Source organism: Anolis sagrei, chromosome X (assembly GCF_037176765.1).
Source record: "Anolis sagrei isolate rAnoSag1 chromosome X, rAnoSag1.mat, whole genome shotgun sequence".
Lineage (NCBI taxonomy): Eukaryota > Metazoa > Chordata > Lepidosauria > Squamata > Dactyloidae > Anolis > Anolis sagrei.
In genome coordinates this window covers 55,474,756-55,495,648 of record NC_090034.1, presented here as the reverse complement: position 1 = coordinate 55,495,648, position 20,893 = coordinate 55,474,756, and the positions used below count along the sequence as shown (strand labels likewise).

Below are 20,893 nucleotides of genomic sequence, written 5' to 3'. Positions count from 1 at the left end.
CCCTATTCCCTTGAGCCTTCCTAGAAGGATACCATGATTGATGATATTGAAAGATGTTGAGAGGTCCAGGAGAGTTAACATGGTCACACACAAGATGTGTGACCATGCATCCCATTTTCAGAGCTCTAGGAAAAAGTGAATGTGAGAATTGAAGAAATACAGTATCTATCTATCTATCTATCTATCTATCTATCTATCTATCTATCTTCTCTCCTATGTCAGTGGCATTATATTTCTGTCAAACTGGGGAGCAGGAGCTGGATTATGTTGGTCCATTCATGTTCACTTTATGGGCTTCCCATTGCCAACTGGATGGGAATCATGGAATCAGAAAGTTGGAAGAGACTCCAAGGACCATATAGTCCAACTCCATTCTCCATGCAGGAACACACAATCAAAGCTATCCAGCCTCTACTTAAAACCTTCCAGAGAAGGTGACTCCCATTGGAGATCAAGGTAGCATATTCCAGTGTCAGAACGGCTCTTATCATCAGGAAGTTCTTGTTAATGTTTAAGTGAAATCTCTTTTCCTACTATTTGAATCCATTGCTCCATTGTGTCCTTGAATCTAGAGCAGGCATAGGCAAACTTTCTAACTTCGAGGCCGCATGGTAGGCTGAGCGGGATGGGCGGGCCAGGAGGGAGGGTACCTATCTTTTCCTCCCCTTCCTCTTCTCTTTTGGAGGCAGACAGTGAAGGAAAGACAGGAAATGTTTGGATCCCAAAAGGGTTGGCCTTGGTCAGGAGGAGATAGTGGAGAGGGGAGAAAAAGTGTATCCATTAGACCCTGTATTGCCTACTCCTAATATAGAATCCTAGAATCCTAGAGCTGGAAAAGACCCCAAGGGCTATCCAGTCCAACCCCCTGCCACGCAGGAAGGCACAATCAAAGCACTCCCAATAGACAGCCTCGTTGGGAAAGCCTTCAGAGAAGGAGACTCCTCCACACTTAGAGGCAGCCTCTGCCACTCTCCAACAGCTCTCACTCTCAGGAAGTTCTTCCTAATCTTTTCAATTGAATCCTGCCATTTGAACCCATTGCTTCCTTGCGACCTGGTCTCTACAGCAGCAGAAAATCAAATTTCCCCCTCCTCCTCAATGGGACATCCTTTTAATTCTTGAAGCATGGTTCTCATGTTCCCTCTCTACCTGCTCTTCTCCCAGCTAAACATCCCCAGGTGGAAAGGAGGAAGGAAAAAGGGAAGGAAGGGAGAGAGAGAGGGAGGGAGGGAGGAAGAGAAGGATGGATGGAAGGAAGGAAGGGTGGAAGAGAATGGAGGGAAGGAGGGAGGGAGGAAAGGGAAGGAAGGAAGGGAGGGAGGGAGGGAGGGAGGGAGGGAGGGAGGGAGGCAGGCAAGCAGGCAGGCAGGAAGGAAGGAAGGAAGGAAGGTGAAAGAGAGCGGGGAGGAAAGAGGAAGGATGAAAGGGTGGAAAGGAAGGTAGGATGGAGGGAAGGAGGGAGAAAGAGGGAGGGAGGGAAGGAGGAAGGAAAGAGAGAAGTAAGGAAGGATAGGGTGGTGAGAAAAAGGAGGGCCAGAGGAAAGAGCCCAAGGGGCTGCATCCAGCCCCCAGGCCTAGGTTTGCCCATACTTGATCTAGAGCCCCCTCCTCAATGGGACAGCCTTTCAGATGTCCCCTCTCAATCTTCTCTTCTCCAATCCCGACATCTCCGGTTCCTCATTGGGATTCATGGTTTCCAGACTTGTGACCATTTTGGTGGTCTTTCTCTGGACATATTTCATTTTGTCCTTCTCCTTCTTGAATTGCTTTGCCCAGAACTGGACACAGGTGAGAAGGCATGACGAAAGCAGAAGAGAGTGGTGCTATGACTTCCCTCAATCCAATGCAAGGCTAGATAGACTTTGGTTTGAGCAATCCATTGTTCTTTGCTATTCGGACTTGGAGCTAGTTGAGTGCAAAAACAACCATCTCAATGATATGTGTTACCACACAATGTGTTTCTGACCAGAAATTCTGTAGAAAAGAGTTCTGCAGTTCATCCTTACTCTACGCTCGAAATGCATTGCTGTCTAGAGTTATCTTTCAATCTCATTGAAGACTCACACCCCCAGAGTAAGCAACAGCCTTTTAAACTTATCTTTAATCTAATCTTCTATTTCTACACAGCCATAAATGAGGTTTTATGTTAACATTCCATGCACCGCTGAGTAGATCGAGTTCGGCTTTGGGCTTAATGGCTTATTGTGAGAAAGAGGACCCACCTTCCGTATGAGACATATAGGACCGGGCTTCGCTTTCCACTTTTTATGCTATTTTATTACGTATTTTTTAATAAAAACGAGCCATTCGCCTTAATTTCTCTCATTACATGGAGGATTATTAGCGGGCATAAAAGATAATTTAATGTATCTAGGGGAGGCGATAAAGCGTTGATGGGACTCGATTGCTTTTCTCCTGCCCGTTCTTGAGAGGCGGATGAGGGGGCCGGAACCTCCTTTTGCACCAAATTAAATATCTCTTTGCCATGTTTTGAGAGCTGGAGGCAAAAGAGTGGCTTTCAAGCTCCTTTGGAGAAGCTTTGCCTACATCTCTTACAATGCATTTCCTTTCCATTGTATGGAGTCTAATGATTTAGAACTCGCAGATGGCTTGATGCCCTCCTTCATGTTTGTCCTTTTGCTTGCAGTTCATGATATGTTCGTGTCTTGTCACATGTATGTGCAGATGGGATGAAGGAGAAGGATGGCAGCCTGTGATGAGTCTCCTATGCTACAAACACACCAGATAGAGATATGTCAAAGGTCCAGCGCAACAACTAATTGACTAATCAGTCAGCCTCTTGGATGCCATTTATTTATTTATCTATCGTGTCAGAAGCAATTTGAGAACACAGTTATAGTGTGTGTGTGTGTGTGTGTGTATGTGTGTATATATATATAGAGAGAGAAAGGGTCACACACACAAACAAAATTTAAAAATTGGCCTTATGCTAGATTATGCTAGATTTCCTTTGACCAGAAGCTAGCACTTGGAGTGCCTCTGGTGTTGCTGTAAGAAGGTCCTCCTTTGTTCATGTGGCAGCGCTCAGGCTGCATTGTAGTCAGTGGTCTGTGGTTTGCTCTTCTCCACACTCGTATGTTGTGGACTCCACTTTGTAGTCCCATTTCTTAAGATTGGCTCTGCATCTCGTGGTGCCAGAGCGCAGCCTGTTCAGCACCTTCCAGGTCACCCAGTCTTCTCTGTGCCCAGGAGGGAGTTTCTCATCTTTTATCAGCCACTGGTTGAGGTTCCAGATTTTAACCTGCCACTTTTGGACTCTCACTTGCTGAGGTGTTCCTGCGAGTGTCTCTGTAGATCTTAGGAAACTATTTCTTGATTTAAGGCGATGACTTGCTCACTGATATCTGATTGGAGGATGGGCTGGAGAGGTCACTCTCTTACTGGTTTTCAGTTCTTCTAATACAGGTCCCAGAGTGGCTTATGAGAAGAGTGAGATGAGATAGGCTGTACAAGGAGGGGGATTTCATTTTATTTATTGTGTCAGAATCCCATTGAGGGTACAGTTATGATGTCAAGCTATTGACTTTTCAATAACTTTAAAGCATAGGTTCTTTTTATTGAAATTTCCAGTGTGAGAGAGTATATCAGATTGCAGAAAAACATTTAGACATACAGACATACAGATTCTATGCAACTATATTGGATGTACAACAACTTACAGTTACATTGGACTAACAGAGAAAGGGGAATTACATTTTCACTCAACATTCACCTCACATGTACACACATTCATCCTCAGGCATTCAAATATTACCATATCTTTTCTCCCTCCTTGGAGAAGCATCTGTTAGGCCAGACCCTGCTTTCCTGCAGCCTGTCAATACATAGTTCTGTAACGCCAAAACTTCAAAATACCAAGGGCCAGATCTCTGTTTTCCGTACAGCAGAACCTGACTCCCTGCACAAAATCTAAGACTCAAAAGCGCACTTCTTACTCTTCCCTTGAGAAAAAAAGGCCAAAGTGACCAGACTGCTCCCTTGCAAATCTGCCACTCTCCATACATACACTATCTCTCTCCTTCCCATGGAGCAGAGCATAGCAGGTGGAACAGACTCCTCAGGTCTGCCACACTTTGAGCATTATTAGATCGAGTCTTTTATAGGAATATTCTGTTGATGTTGTCCCAAAGTTGTAAATTAATGATAGACGTCTTCCAAACTGGTTCCATCTCAGTTTCCTGGCCAGATGTTGATCTTCTTGATTGGTGTTGATCTTATGTTGACTTCCTTCTTAACATTGTAAGTATTTCTGTTATCACTGTCCCACTTCTTATCACAGCTTACTTTTAATTACAGTCCAGCAAGCGGGTAGTTAGTCATTGCAGGCCTTGGTCTTTTACTGGCGTTTCCAAAATTATTAACTCCATACATCCTTCCATTCTTCCACTCGTTCCCACACTTCATTGTAGTCAGTGGTCTGTGGTTTACTCTTCTCCACGCTAGCATGTCATGAGCTCCACTTTCTAGCCCCATTTCTTAAGGTTGGCTCTGCAACTCATGTTCCCAGGGTGCGCCTTCCAAGTCACCCAGCCTTCTGTGTGCCCAGAAAGGAGTTTCTCATCCAGTCTCAGCCTTGGATTGAGGTTCTAGGTTTTAGCCTGCCACGTTTGGACTCTCGCTTGCTGAGGTGTTCTTTTGAGTATCTCTGTAGATCTTAGGAAGCTGTTTCTTGATTTAAGTCATTGGTTTGCTGACTGATATCAAAACAGAGGATGGGCTGGAGTTGTCTCTTCCTTTGTCCTTTCATTGCTGGCTGCTACTTCCTGCCGGATGTCAGGTGGTGCAAAACCGGCGAAACAGTGTAATTTCTCCATTGGTGTTGGGCATAGACATGATGTGGTAATGCGGTATGTCTCCTTAAGAGCCACATCCACTGTTTTAACGTGGTGAGATGTATTCCATACTGGGTATGCGTACTCAGCAGCAGAGTAGCAAAGCTCAAGGGCAGATGTCTTCACTGTATTTGGTTGTGATCCCCAGGTTGTGCCAGCCAGCTTTTGTATGATATTCTTTCTATCACCCACTTTTTCCTTGCTATTCAAGCAGTGGTTCTTGTAAATCAGAGCATGGTCCAGAAGTTACTCTTAGGCATTTTGGTGTGCTGCAATGCTCCAGTGGGATTTCTTCCTACGTAATCCTCTGACCTCGAGATACTTGTCTGTTCTTAAGATGAAAAGCACATGTTTGAGTTTTAGAGGGATTCAGAATCAATTGGTCTTCCCTGTAATAGGCAATAAGAACGTCTAAAGCTTCAGAGAGCTTCTCTTTGACCATTTCAAGCTCCCTGCTTGAGCGTTGATGACACGGTCATCAGCATAGATGAAGCTCGTTGACCCATGTGGCAGTGACTGCTCATTTGTGTAAATGTTAAACATTGATGGAGCAAGCATACTCCTCTGGGGCAGGGCGTTCTTCTGTTTTCTCCATCTGCTTGGATACTATGATGGCCACTAGCATATCTACCTTTCGGAAGACCCTCCGTTGAGTTGTGGGAGTGAACCTGGGTTTTGGACTGTCCCAGCCTTTGGCTTGACTTTGGCAGAAAGCACCAAGGATTTCTCAGCTAGGTTTCTTTTTCAAAAAGAAGTGGAAAGGGGGCTTCCTGCACCTTCTGTCAGTTGCTGAGAGGGGCAGCATGAAACAACAAAATAAAATTCTATAAGAGCTTTGCTTTGGCGCTTTGAGACCTCCAGGTGGGAAGAAAGCCATTTTCTGTGTGGGGTGACGATGTGGCCTTTATGTGAACGATGCCTGTTCTGTTGTAACACCGAACCATGCTTAACCCTCCCATATCACTGAATTGTCACATTCCCATTTAACATATGGGGGAGAGGAAGAGTGTCTTGACCCATGAGGTTGTATTGTGGAAAGGTATTATAACCTATGTTGCTGAATCACATTGGAACAGAGATCTGTATTTCCTAGCTCCCTGGTGCCTTTTCCTCTTTCTTCCAGAACAGTAACAGACCAATGTCTGTTCTCCCCAGCTTGTGATAGTGTATTCTGTCTTTTGAAAAGACTAGCGGAATGAAAGGAGCTGCCATTGTTACCCAGTATGGCTCCTAGCTCACGAATCTCTCTGAATTATTTATTTCTCATGTTTCTTACTCCAGCATTTTTCGCCAGGGGCTACTTGCAGGAATGCAGCAACTCGCCCAAAGCCTTGAAGGTACATATGCTAGTGGCCATTGCGGCATCCAAGTGGCTGATCCAGGGCCTTTCCTCCAGCAAATTGTCATTCATTTTGTTTCCAAGAAGTCAATTAGTTGCTGAGCCGGGCCTTTGATTCTCCGTAACTGGAAGCAAACAGCCAGCCTTGGGATGCTTGTTTCCCTTCTCCCGCTGCCTCGCCTTCCTCTCAACTCGCCAACCGCTCCTGGGAGACCCGCCTTATGAATATTCCACTCTTTGATCTGTCGCTCTCCTGGGATGCCCAGTGACAGCCACGCTGTTTCTCAGCTCTTCGGCACGGCAGGCCAAGCGCTGAACAAGAGAGGAAGATGGCGATAGATGCAGAGAAGCTTGATTAGATCCCCGAGTCCCATAATGCTCGAGTTGTGCTCTTGCTTTGCAGAAGGATGTGCACCTGTCACTTTCCGATGTGACGAACGAGCAGCCGCCTGATTGCCGTTTATTTATGGAGAATGTGCTTGATAGCCTTGTCGTTCCAAAGTACTTCTTGGAATGAGGAGCCAGGTTTAGTTTTACTGAAGAGAAAGGACAGCATTACTCCTGTTGCAGGAATCGGTTGGGTCTGGGAAGTCCTGAAGCTGGAGTTTGGGTACTTTCTTGCTCTTGAAATTATTTTCTTTTTTTATTGAGCAGGCAAAGTCAGAGCTTCTTCATTCACATTTGTGGCACCTGGTTGACAGTGGGGAAAGGGCCACCCATGGAAAACTTTGGTACCCTTCCGAAATTGGAAAACCAGTCACACAGGTCATAAGGCAGCAAGAGGCAGTTGCCTGCAAAATCTTAAGTATTGTTAGAGCATAAAGGGAAAGGAGAGAAGTTGCAGAGAGGAAGGAATTGCCTCTGAAGTGTGTGTGCGTGTATGTGGATAGATAGATAGATAGATAGATAGATAGATAGATAGCTCACAGTCTAGTGTTTTTCCCCCAGTGTATGTTGAGGTTTTTATGTGCCGTTTTATACCATGTGACTGTCCTGTCTGTCTCAGAGTGGTCTATCTTCCATAGTTTCCAGCTCCAGTCTTCAGTTGCCAGAAGGCAGGAAGTCTTGCTTCCTGTGTCGCATTAGGGCTTCAGTGATGGAGAGGACACACTTGCTCTCTAGACTAGTGGTTCCCAACCTTTTTTTGATCAGGGACCACTTTGACCAGGGACCACTCTCCAACATTAGTACCAGAAGGGTTACAATCTAAAGTTGTTTTTGGTCAACTTTAGATTTGGTTCGGTTGTTTGGGGTGCTGATTCAGAAAATTGCAGTGGATAAACCACATCAGCTCTAGTTTCTGATAGAGAACATATGCCATCCAGTAGTCACCATCTGCTTGCCCACAGAAAACAATATTTAATAATCTAGAGCTGATATTGTAGCACTAATCTTTTGTGAGTAGTCAGCTTCTACCCTCGCGACATCCCTGTTGCCTCGGCACAATAAGAGGGTTTTGCGAGGCTAGTCGCTCTAGTTGCCGCATGGTTTCGAGGCAATGGTGTAGTAATGGTGAGGCCGTGGGTCATATTTTCATTCTTGCAGACCACTGGTGGTCCATGGACCACAGGTTGGAAATGACTGCTTTAGACACATCCGTATCCGCAGGGAATATGTTCCATAGTGAACCCAGTATTTTGAGTTTATTTGAACTGGAAGCTTGCCGTAGCTTCCATTCCTAGAGAGGTTCATACACTATGAGACAGTGGAGTTTGCATCTGTGGATTGTTCTGGATCATAGAGGCAGGGAAGAAAACCAAGGAACAGAAACCAATGACACGTGTTAAAGGTGATGGAACATTGCAAACAGAGACCAAGACAAACAGCCATTGGGAAAGCCATAAGTGATATGGTAGAGGCCTTTCCAAATCGTCAAAGGGAGATGTTGCCTCTTGATGTACTCTGCAGGCCTCACTAGCCATGAACATCCCTGCAGCCTCCATCCTGTGTTTGCTGTGCCCTTTTCTCCACCAGCCTTCCTATTCCATCAGCACAGCACTGAAATAATTCTTCTCTTTGCTCTAGAAAGTTCCCTCAGACCAGTCAGATAGCTTCGTTTCCTTTTTATTGGCTCTAAGTTGTAAAACGGGGGGAAAGCTTTGCTGGCTAATTTAGCTACCTGGAAGTCTTGCCTTATCCTCAGGTGGATCATGTTGGAGAAGAGGCTTTGTGTCCCCATCAATTGCTGGGGGCCTGGGGAGAAGGAGGAGGCAATTATTTCTTCCGAAATGGCTCCCGTCACATTTTAAGCCATCACTGGGGATACGGCGGTTGTTCCAAAGGTGGAAGAACTTTTCCAGAATCTACATGCCCCAGTTTGTTCTCACTTTCCCCCCTCTTTCTATGGAAGTAAGTGGCCCAGTTAGAGATTTTTCCCCTGAGAAAGCAAACCACCTTCTTTTCCAGTAAATAGTGGATATTAGAGATGTGTGTGGTACCCATTTGTCCCATTTCTTTCGTTGTTTCATTTGGGTGGCACGAAACGCCCCCCCCCCCCAGTATGAAAATAACCCCAAAATGAAAGAAACCAGGAGCAAGTACCATTTCTTTGCTTGCTTTTTGGCCCACGTGGTGCTCCTCACGTGGCTGGCAGAGAATTGCCAGTGTTATTTCCTTCTATGCCCTTCCTGTTGGGCCAATCGGAGGAGAATAACGCCGTCTGCCTCACCTGCTGCCTGCCTCGCCTCACCTTCCGCTCGTCTCCTCTGCAGACGGAGAGAAAAGCATCACAGAAATAGTGGTATCTTAAACCCTGTCTTTAAACCCAGTTTAAAGCCTGCCCTTTGCCATTCCGTTGCCGTATTTTCGGCCATAGAACAAAAACGCACATCCAGAAAGGTGCCTGTTTTAGGGAGGCGCACGAAAATGGGGGCCTTACGAATGAAACAAACAGAGACAGATAGTGATTCTATACGAATGCACAAGACTAGTGGATATGCATCAAATGCAGTGGAAGGTGCAATTCAAGACCCATGCATAGAAAATGGATTGGTAAGACTGGACCGTGATGACTAGAAATAGAAGAAATTCCAGAAGAGGACCTCTTGCAGTGAAAATGCACTTGTAATATTCCGGGCTTTGTCCTCCATTGGAAGCACTTCCGGAAGTGGAAATAATGCTTCCCAATGCAAACATTCTTCTCTCAAAAAGCATCTGTAATAGATTTGCACCTCCTAGCAAAACATCTAGGTTTTCTAAAGCTGGCTGCGTTCAAGTGTCGGTCCTGTAGGTAGGCTACTGTAAATGAAGATCTTGTTTCACCTTGCCCTGGTTGTCCTTTCTTTGCTCCTGAAGAAGTGTTCCCAGCATTGTCACAAACCTTGTTCATTCAGGATGGAGGTATGCCTTGAAGGCACCAAATATATATCCCTTTGCCAAGTTTGATGGAGAATAAAATCAAAGTTGATAAAGAGAAGCCATCAGAGAAGGAGTTGCTTCAAAACAATATGTGGACCTTTCAGGCAGAAAAAGCAGAAATTCCTACATTTTGAGGAAAAGGCCAGGAGATAAACCGTCCTGCAATGCAAGTGCAATGACAATCAATTCATGCTGTTCTTTTATGTTCTCTTCAAGCATTCGGTGTTGCTTCATTCTCCCGAAGAGCGCAACCGAGAACAGAAAAGATGAGCGACTCTCACTTATTAGATTTATGTTTGGCTTCATCCCAGTAAATAATATTTTCGTGAAGGTAATGGGGAAGCTGGAGTTTATTTATGTCGCTGAAAGGGCTGTCTGAGCAATTCGCAGCTGCTTATTTCAAACTTTTGTCTTTGGTTTCAGAAAAAAAGAAATACAAGATTCGCTGAGCCAAAGTGCCAGGCCGGATCTCCTTGCTGAAGTGTGGGGCTTTCTGCAATGTCACAGTAGACATGGAGCCAATGTGTTGTGAAGAAGTGGATCCAAACCTATCGTTGCTGGAGTTCAGAATGCTCTTTGATTGTAGATTAACTATAAATCCCACCAACTACAACTCCCAAATGACAAAATCAATCCCCTCCGAACCCCACCAGTATTCGGATTTGGGCGTATCGGGTATTTGTGTCAAATTTGGTCCAGTGAATGTAAATACATCCTGCATATCGGATACTTACATTGCGAATCTTAACAGTAGCAAAATGACAGTTATGAAGTAGCAATGAAAATAATTTTAAGGTTGAGGGTCACCACAACATGAGGAACTGTATTAAGGGGTCACAACACTAGGAAGGTTGAGGATAACTGTCCTAAATGGTTTGCCTCTTAGTAGGGTTTTCCTTGTTTCCCTCAAAACATAATAACACAGATAATCACACACAGTCTTTTTTGAAATGGGGGAACCCTGCCTTCCTCACATTCCTTACTCAGACTGACTGAAATGTCAAGTTTCTGAAGAAAGTCCTCACAAAAGAACTAGCGTCACCTACCCAGACCTTTTTTTGGCTGAAAGGTCACAGGTTTGAATCCGGGGAGCAGCGTGAGCTCCCGCTGTCAGCCCCAGGTTCTGCCAACCTAGCAGTTCAAAAACATGCGAATGTGAGTAGATCAATAGGTACCGTTCTGGCAGGAAGGTAACGGTGCTCCATGCAGTCATGCCGGCCACATGACCTTGGAGGTGTCTATGGCTCTTCGGCTTAGAAATGGAGATGAGCAGCAACCCCCAGAGTCAGACACGACTGGACTTAATGTCAGGGGAAAACCTTTACCTTTACCTACCTACCCAGACACAAAGCAAAGGTAAGGTGTGGTTTTGCTTTGGATCAGATTCCGATTTTTCAAAACGAAGGGAGGAGAGAACAATCCCCTGTTCCCTTTATATCTGTCAGAAGGGCTCTGATTTGCAGCTGCACCAAGCTGTTTGCTGTGCTGGAAAGGATTACACAGCTGGGTTTGGAAGAAGACAGGGCAGGGGCTCCTCTTTGTGGAGAAGGGGGCACTGTGGCTGAGGAAATATGGAAAGAGGCCCCTGAGAATCAAGGCCCGGATGTAAATTATTCATGCACGGAAGCGTCAAAGCAGTGAAATAGAATTGAAATGGAAATATAAACATACATCATGGCAGAGCTGTGCGTGTCAAAGCCCAGGGGGGGACAATATGCCTGCTGCCGAGTTGTGGCATTGCAAAGTGACTGGGGAGTACACTGAGGGGTGAGAACCTGGACCTTTCTTGCCCATCATTGTCTGAACTTACCGACTGTCGTTTCACAAGTTGCAACAAGGTTGTGTCAATCAGCTTTCGTATGATATTATTTCGAGCACCCACTTTTTGCTTGATAATCAAGCAGTGCTTTTTGTAAGTCAGCGCATGGTCCAGAGTGACTCCCAGGTATTTGGGTGTGCTTCAGTGGGATTCCTTCCCATGTAATCCTCAGAGCTCGAGATGCTTGTCTGTTCTTAAGCTGAAAAACACACGTCTGCATCTTAGATGGATTTGGAATCAGTTGGTTTTCCCTGTAATAGGCAGTAAGAACACCCAAAACTTTGGAGAGTTTCTATTCAACTAACTCAAAGCTCCCTGCTTGAGCAGTGATGACACGATCATCAGCATAGAAGTGGAGACATGTCCGTATTATCACTCTCACCTGCAGTCATGCTTTCTTGGGTTCCTATCTGGAATTGAGGGAAAGGCATCGGCTTATCCCTGCAATTGGCAAAATGCAGGCAGTGAGGCTTTTCTTTTGCCCTAGAGTTGGAGGAGACGCCAAGGGCCATCCAGTTCAAACTTCTCTCCGCCAGGCAGGAAGACACCCATCGAAAGACCCCTAATGGATGGGCATCCAACCTCTGCTTAAAAACTTCTGGAGAAGGAGACCCCATCAGACCTACTCAACTGCCAAACTGCTCTTGCAGTCAGGAAGTTCTTCCTGATGTTGAAGTGGGATCTTTTTTTTCCCTTCCATTTGAATCCGTTTGACTAGCTTTTCAAGGTTGCCTCCTTCTTGGAGGAAATGACAGCACTTAAATCCCCCTGATTGCCTCGGTTAAGTATCTCATCTAAAGCGAACCAGGGACAACTATTTTATACATTAGAAGTCTAATTTGCTCACATCTTGGGTACAGGATTTTGACGCGTGGATTGGCAAGCTGGTAGCCAGTTCTTTGTGGCTTTCGAAATGTGTCACACTTTTGAGACCTGCATCATTTTGCAGCACACTCATTCAGTTTCACTAGCAAACCAGAGGGCAAACCTACCCTTATCAGACTTATAGACATATACATATATTGTCAGAATGAGATGTATGAGAGCACAGGACATCTTGTGAAAATCTTTCATTTATATCTATATGTGGCACCCTGCCCACTTCCACAGACAGGCTCCCACTTCCACAAACAGCTTTGACCCACATGCTGAGGAGCCACCAAAAGCCCTCCATCCAATAATATTTCAGGTTATAGTAAGCACCATGAACATGTAGCCCAACCCCTGCCCACCACCCAAGGAAGGCTTTCATTCAGGGACAATTTCATCATAGATTTTACGTGTTTCGTCCATCCAGGCATCCCAGTGTTACTCTCTCCATTGGTGTGGTATTTGCATGATCCCACCCACTGCCTTGCCCTTAACCCTTTCCTACTCTTTTCAACTCTGTCTGCACAACAAACAAAGCAGAACTAATCAGCAACTAAACATACTGGAGGAGTTTGGTGGATTGACTCCACATGATGGAAATTGTAGTTCACCCTGCATCAGATCAGAGCATTGGGACCCTCACTGACAATGGACCTGGACCGCATTTGGCACACAGAACCCCCATGGCCAAAGAAGAATACTGGAGAGATTTTGGGGGAATTCACCAAACCTCTCCAGTATTGATTTATAGCCATTGTAGATACTGGGATTTATAGTTCACCTGCAATCAAAGAGAACTCTGGACCCCACCAACGATGGCCCTGGACCTAACTTGTCACACAGAACCCCGTGGCCAACAAAAAATGCCAGTGGGTTTTGGGGGAAAATTCACCTTGATTTATAGGAATTAAAGTTCACCTACATCCAGAGAGCACTGTCGACGCAAACAACAATAGATCTGCACCAAATTTGCCACGCATACCTGATATGCCCAAATTTGAATACTGGTGGGTTTTGAGAGGAATAGGCCTTGACATTTGTTAGTTGTAGGTACTGTGATTGATTGTTCAGCTGCAGTCAGAGCACTCTGAACTCCACCAATGACGGACCTGGACCAAACTTGGCACACAGAACCCCCATGACTAACTCAACCTACTGGAGGGGTTTGAGGGGACTGACTCACCATAGTGGGAGTTGTAGTTTAACCTACAGCCAGAGAGCACACTGAACCCCCACCAATGATGCATCTAGCACAAACTTGCTCAACATGACAAACTTTAAGTATTGATGGAGTTTCAGGGCGTTAACCTGGCATGATGTGAATTGTAGTTCACCCAAAAGCTTATGCATTTTGTAAAATGCCAGGTACCCAAACTCTTTATATGTGTGTGTGTGTGTGTGTATAAAATAGATGGTTTATTGCTTATTTCACATATGCTTCTCATAGGTGACACACCTACGCACTGCAGCTGACACAGTAATGTGTCATGACATGCACTTTGCAAAGCTCTGGTCTATGCATTCAACATTGGGTCTACTTTAGAATTGTGGGAGGGATGTGCCCTTTCTGTATGTGGAGGGGGCAAATGGCTGTGGTCTGTGGTAGATCAGCCCCCTCTTTCTCCAAATGTGTGCCCACTGTCCTCTCCTTTTCGGGTACCTTTTGTAATAACTTACTAGCAAGAGGGGGAAGTGTTGGAAAGCCGCTCAATACAAATCCCTTAAGCCACCATGGATAGAGGTGTTGAGGAGAGCTTCAGACTCGGGAGGAGCCTGGGCACCATCTGTGGTCCTGCGTCGCCTTTCTCGCCAAATTACATTCTGGGATCTATCTTCCCTCTGCTGTTTTTCATTAAGCGAATTGGGTTTGCTCAAAACCACTTGGCCATAAATATTTGTTTTCTCCCAGCTTGGTGCTGTGGAAGGGAATGTCACTGCTCCTGAGATTGACTCTTTTCTTTTTCACAGTCGCGCAGAAGGTGATGCCTTGAAGTCCTCTCTGAAATGAAATACAAGTCTGATAAAGGGATAGAAGTGGGGTGAAAGGGGCCTGAGTCAGAGAGGACCTGGCTTTCCCTCGACCCTTTTAAGATCACTTTCAGAATCGTTCTTCGTCTTGGTGTTCAGTCTAAAACTGTGGTTCCCAACCTTTTTTTGACCAGGGACCACTTGACCAGGGATCACTCTCCACGAATCAGTTTTTGGTCATCTTTAGATTCGGTTTGGTTATTTGGGCCGCAAATTCAGAAAATTTCATGGGATAGACCACATCCGCTCTGTTTTCTGATACAGAACATATGCCACCCAGTAGTTGCCATCTGCTCACCCACAGAAAACCATATTTAATAATCTAAACCTGATGTGATAGTAGTAATCTTTCGTGTGTAGTCAGCCTCTTCCCCCCGACATCCCTGTTGCCTTGGCACTATAAGAGGGTTTTGCAAGACCAGTTGCCCTAGTTGCCATGTGGTTTTGAGGCAACTGTGTCGTAATGGTGAGGCCGCGGCCCATATTTTCGTCGTTTAAGACCACTGGTGGTCCATGGACCACCGGTTGGGAACCACTGGTCTAAAAGCAAGGGCCGAGATAGCCAACTGTAGATTGGGTGGATGAGTTCTCAGTCTCTTTTGGGGCATCCTATGGTTAGAGGTGTTTACTGGGGGGGGGGGGGTATAGGGTGTGGAAAGTGCATCTTCGAACTGAAGTATAGTCTTCCTTCTTTGCCTTGCTACAGCAGTCGTTTTTCATTTCACCATTCTTTTCAAAGCGTTGCTTTTCCACAACTCCTTCCATAGCTCCTCCATGTCTAACTTATCTCAAACTTCCCATCTTTGCTTCTAATCTCTGCATGATTGCAACCATCATGGGCTGCAGTGGCCCAACGGGTTAAAGCGCTGAGCTGCTGACACTTGCTGACCTGAAGGTTGGTGGTTTGAATCCGCAGGACGGGGTGAGCTTCCATTGTTAGCCCCAGCTTTTGCCAACCTAGCAGTTCAAAACATGCAAATGTGAGAAGATTGATAGGTACTTCCTCGGTGGGAAGGTAAATGGTGCTCCATGCAGTCATGCCAGCCACATGACCTAGGAGGTGTTTACAGACAACGCCGGCTCTTTGGCTTAGAAATGGAGATGAGCACCACCCCCCAGAGCCAGAAGGGGAAGCCTTTACCTTTATCTGTGTTTCGTTGCTTCTAGGCATTGAATGTTTGCCTTTGGGTTTGTGTATGGTGAAATCTGCTCAGAGTCCCCTTGGGGAGATAGGGCGGAATACAAAAAAGTTTATTTATTTATTTATATTGTTTATAAGTTATTATTTTCTTTTCCTTCTCCTCCTATTATTTCCTCTTCCTTCTCCTTTCTCCTCCTCCTTCGATCTTCTCCTTGCTCCTTTTCCTCCTTCTTCCCTGTTTCATCAAAAGCTTTCCTTCCTTCCTGGATCTATTTCCCTACCTTTCTACCCTACTTCCTCATTGATTCTGCTTTATATTTCTACCCTCCATCCAAGTTTTTGCATTTTACACAGAATGTGTTCGGTACATCGTTTCCAGCAAGGGTTGTTCTTGCCCAGCATTTTGCTTCCTGATCAGGAACTGCATTGACTGCCAGTGTTCTGTCATTGATGCCTTCACTTTTCCTGGGAGCACTTGTGTGCATTTCTGAAGCACCAAAGGCACTTGGAGAGGACAGGGGGCAGCCACTTTGTAGGCAGGAGACTGCTCTGTGATTTCTAAGGCACATTGTCTCTATAGTGGTGTTTTCTTGTTTTACACTATAAACTGATGAGCATCTGGAATGTGTTTTCCACCCCCAGTGTACCTGCCGGAAGGACACCGTGAAGATCTCGATGGACGTCTTTGTGCGGGTCCTCCAACCGGAGCGGTACGACTTATGGAAGCAAGGGAAAGACATTGCCCCCTTGGATCACTTGAAACCAACAGCGTTAACCTGCCCAGAACTGGAAGACTGGAATAAGACAAAGGAGGCCTTGAAAGCCAGGATGCTCCGCAGGTAAGAGATCTCTTTGGGTTCCCTTTCGGAGCAGAAGGTGAAAAGCAGCTCTGAAAGGAGGTTTTAAATGCCCCCCCTAAAGCTTTGAATGGAAATACGGTTCCACTTCCTCATTCTCCTACAGGAAATGAGGTTCTGTTTCCTGTTTGGAGTGCAAGGGTGAGTCCATCAGATACCTTTTGGGGAAATGGCTTCTGGGCTGTATTTTGCTCTCATTTGGCATTATTCCTTCTCTGAATGTTAGCGAGTATTTTGGCCTGATGTCAATCCTAGGCTATCAAATACGTTGTTCCGGTCCTTCCTCGCTCCCTTCCCCTGTCCATCTCTCCTTCTCTCTGTAAATCCTTTCACAATTTTGAAATATCCCTGTCAAGTCGCTTCACAATGACTTGCCTGACATCCGCATGCTTGCATTTTCGGGATGATTGTCAAACTTAATTCCCGCAGTGGATTGATCATGCCACTCAGGAGTCAGAATCCCCTGAAGGAGATCTTCCTATAGCCAGGTCAGTGTGTGTGTGTGCGTGCTTGTGCTTGTGTGTGTGTGCGTGCGTGCGCGCGCACACACTCTTCTCTTCTTCAAGCATAGGATTGGCTTAATCTGTCATAAACTTGGAGACATCCAAGTCCACATAAGGCCCTAATCTTAGAGCTGCGGTACATCCAGTCCTCTCCTTCCTCCAACCATCTCAACAAAAGAAGCATTTGCCCCTGGTTTGATATCCTGGGCAGGTGGAGTCCTTGAGGGCTTTTTTCCTCAAGGACTCCATTGTGCATGTGGCTGGGCTCAGGCTACACTCTAGTAAGTGGTCTGTGGTTTGCTCTTCTCCATACTCACATGTTGTGGACGCCACTTTGTAGCCCAATTTCTTAAGGTTGGCTCTGCATCTCATGGTGCCAGAGCGTAGCCTGTTCAGCACCTTCTAGGCCGCCCAGTCTTCTGTGTGCCCAGGATGTAGTTTCTCATCTGCTATCAGCCACTGGTTGAGGTTCTGGGTTTTAACTTCCACTTTTGGACTCTCACTTGCTGAGGTGTTCTGTGAATTTCTCTGTAGATCTTAGGAAGCTATTTCTTGATTTAAGGTGTTGGCTTGCTGGCTGATACCTGAACAAAGGATGTGCCGGAGATGTCAATGCCTTGGTCCTTTCATTACAGGCTGCTACTTCCCAACAGATGTCAGGTGGTGCAATACCGACTAAATGGTATAATTTCTCCAGTAGTGTTGGGTGTAGACATCCTGTGATAATGTGGCATGTCTCATTAAGAGCCACTGTTTTAACGTGGTGAGAAGTATTCCATACTAGGCATGCGTATTCTGCAGCAGAGTAACAAAGCACAAAGTCAGATGTATCCACTGTGCCTGGTTATGATTCCCAGGTTGGGCCAATCAGCTTTCCTATGATACAGGGTGAGGCAGCATAACTTCCTTTTTTCAAAACTTAACAAAACCCATTGTATGAATCAGATTTTTTTTTTTATAATGTAGGCGCATACCTAAAGTTTTGTTTTACATAGTTTTGAAGATCAAATTAGATAGGTGACGTCCCCCATTCTCCATTCTCCATACACTGAGTAAACCAATTTCTGGTGTTTGTCATGATTCTTGCCAGCATAGGTGTTATGTTGGCAATTTCTTCCTGGATGTTGGTCTTCAAATCTTGTAGGGTCCTTGGACGGTTCACAGAAACACGGGATTTCAAAAAAACCCATAGAAAAAAATCACAAGGGGCCAAATCTGGAGAGCGGGCTAGCCACTCCAAATCCGCTCGAAAAGTAGGCCTCAACGGCAAAAGCACGCTCCTTACTGTTCTTCTGTTTTTGCTATTTGCTTCTCTGACTTCAGAACTCAACAAAAAAGCTCCTGTTTTGTAGCAGATTTCCTATGAAGCAGGTGAGGTGGTAATCCTTTGTGATATACTTTTTTTTTCAGGAGGAGGCAATGATCTACAGTATCAAAACAATAACAACATCATTTTTGTTGTTATTACCCTCTTTCCTCTTAGCTCAAACTTTATTCAATACGACTTTAAAGGCACATATTAAAACATAGTCTAAATACATCCATAGCAGCATATATTAAAATATATGAGACATAAATTAAAACACAGTAAACATAGAAAGTGACTTCAAAATTAATTCATAATTAAATATCAATACTATAAAGATACTACAATTCCTTCTCTTTTCTCTCTGGGGATGTATCTGACTCCCCACACTTTCCTTGATAGTGTATATGAAGTTATACATACCTAGCGATGTCTTACTGGATTATTTGTCAACCAAGTCCAGGTCACATATATAGTGTACAGACTGACGGCCCCATCCACTGCAGTTGCACTTGGCCAAGAGATGGACCCCATTGTTCAAGCAGTTTTCCTACCTCTTGGAGCCGCTGGCGCATTCTCCAGTGGCCCTCTGAGACCACGAAACCATTCATTGCTTCGGTGATCTTACAAGTATAATCTCTTACCAAAAAATGCATTATTTGCTTTCGCTTTCCTTCTACTTCCTGCTGCCCTTATCCCCATTGCAGCCGTCTCTGGCGCAATGCATCTTACAGTATTAAATTGAAATACATTTTCTCAGTACCATTCCTCTACTTGAAGACCTTGTTTCCTCTAAATTAGAAGTCCGATCGCGTCGGCTCTCAGCAGCACAGAGGTTGGCTGGTTAAAGGAGTCTGGGTCTCGGGCTGCCTTTAATCTCCCAATCTCCTTTCCTACCACCGAACGCTGGCAACCCAGCATCTCATTGTCAAGTGGCTTATTCTTCTCTTCCTTGGTGCAGAGATTGGACAGCGTATGTTAAACATGAATATGTCTGGGGTACTTCTTTTAAAAAAAACAACGAGGGTTAGAGAAGTTATATTTTTGAATCATTAAACACAAGTAGCTGTAAACCAATGTCAGAACTAAAATCATACTTCTGGCCTTGAAACAATGATGTGATGAGCTCTCCTGACTTTTTCCAAATGGTTTAACATTAACTAAATTGCTTGATTTAAGGCTCTAGTATGTTTTTGCACCCAACCTATTGTGTCCTGGTGCCTGATCATGTCATACTGTGAGCTCCTGGTAAAATTAGACAAGTATCCTGGAGAGAGTGATGGCTAACAACTCCAGGGATTCCTGGATGAAGTTGATTATCTGGATCTTTTCCAGTCTGGCTTCAGACTTTGTCACGGAACAGAAACAGCTTTGGTTACCTTGGTCGATGATCTCCGTGGAGAGATTGACAGGGGAAGTGTGACCCTGTTAACTATCCTGAATCTCTCAGCAGCTTTTGATACCATTAATCATGGTATCCTTCTGGGAAGGCTTGAGGTGATGGGGCTAGAAGGCACTGTGTTACAGTGGTTCTGATCTTTCCTCACAGACTGGTCCCAGAAAGTGGTGTTGGAGAAGTCCTGCTCAACCTCATGGCCGGCGGGGTCCCGCAGGGCTCACCTTTATCCCTAATGTTATTGAACATCTACCTGAAATGGCTGGGAGAGATCATCCGGAGTTTTGGAGTTCAGTATCATCTGTATGCAGATGATGCCCAACTCTACTACTCCGTTTCACCAGATGCCAGGGAAGTGGTCCTGCTCTTGAGCCGTTGTCTGAAGGCAGGGATGGACTGAATGAGGGTGAACAAGTTGAAGCTCAATCCAGACAAGATGGAGGTACTACTAGTGTCTCAGAGGACAGATTTGGGAATAGCATTTAACCTGAGTTTGATGGGATTGCACTTCCCCTGAAATCACAGGTGTGCAGTTTGGGGGCCATCCTAGACTCTACTTTAAGCCTGGAAGCACAGGTGGCGGTGATTAGGTTGTCCTTCTCGCAACTCAAGCTTGTGTGCCAACTGCACCCATTGCTGGAGACTCCGGACCTGGCCTCAGCGGTGCAGATGTTGGTTACATCTAGATTGGACTACTGCAATGCACTCTATGTAGGTCTGCCCTTGGAGAATGTCCAAAAATTGCAGTTTGTGCAGAGAGCAGGGGCCAGGCTTCTGACGGGTGCTAACTACAGGGAGTATACTACGCCTGTCCTGAAGCAGCTCCATTGGTTGCCTGATCAGTTCTGGGCTCAATTCAAGGTGCTGGTCATCACCTATAAAGCCCTATACAGCTTCAGTCCAGACTACCTGGAGCACCATGTCCCCCGATACATCCCAGGGTGCAAACTTAGATTGAGCAGGGAAACTCAAATCAACATGCGAGCCCCCACCAGCATACATTTACTCATAACTAGAGGTTCCTTTTGGGATATAGCCCCAGCCCACTGAAACTCCCTCCCTGAAGAACTAAGGGTTGCGCCATCTTTGCTCAGCTTTAGGAAGGCGGTCAAGGCTTTCTTATTTAACAAGGCCTTTAATTGAGCCATGGCAGGAGTTGGGAATTTTATGATCACGATGGAGAAGGCGTACATGGTGGAGGAGATTATGGTTTTGGCTGAAATGTGGAATTTTATTGATCGTTGTTTTATCATGGTTTTATCTATTTTGTAAATATTGAAGGATTTTAATGTTTGTATTCTGTTGTAAGCCACCTTCGATCCGCATTGTGGAGAAAAGCAGGATAAAAATTTAATAAATAAATAAATAAGTATTCATACATATATGCATATATGCACCAGTATCTCTGATTTTGCCCAATAGTT

General features: G+C 45.2%; 1 protein-coding gene across 2 annotated transcripts in view; it reads left to right on the top strand.

Annotated features, from left to right (window-relative positions):
• KDM4B (lysine demethylase 4B) overlaps nt 1-20,893 on the top strand; it is a 228,728-nt gene that overhangs the window by 145,033 nt on the left and 62,802 nt on the right. For both annotated transcript variants that reach the window (XM_060784971.2, XM_060784972.2), the window contains exon 9: nt 16,050-16,246. In XM_060784971.2, the coding sequence (XP_060640954.2) occupies nt 16,050-16,246 (197 nt within the window). The remainder of the gene's footprint in view (nt 1-16,049; nt 16,247-20,893) is intronic.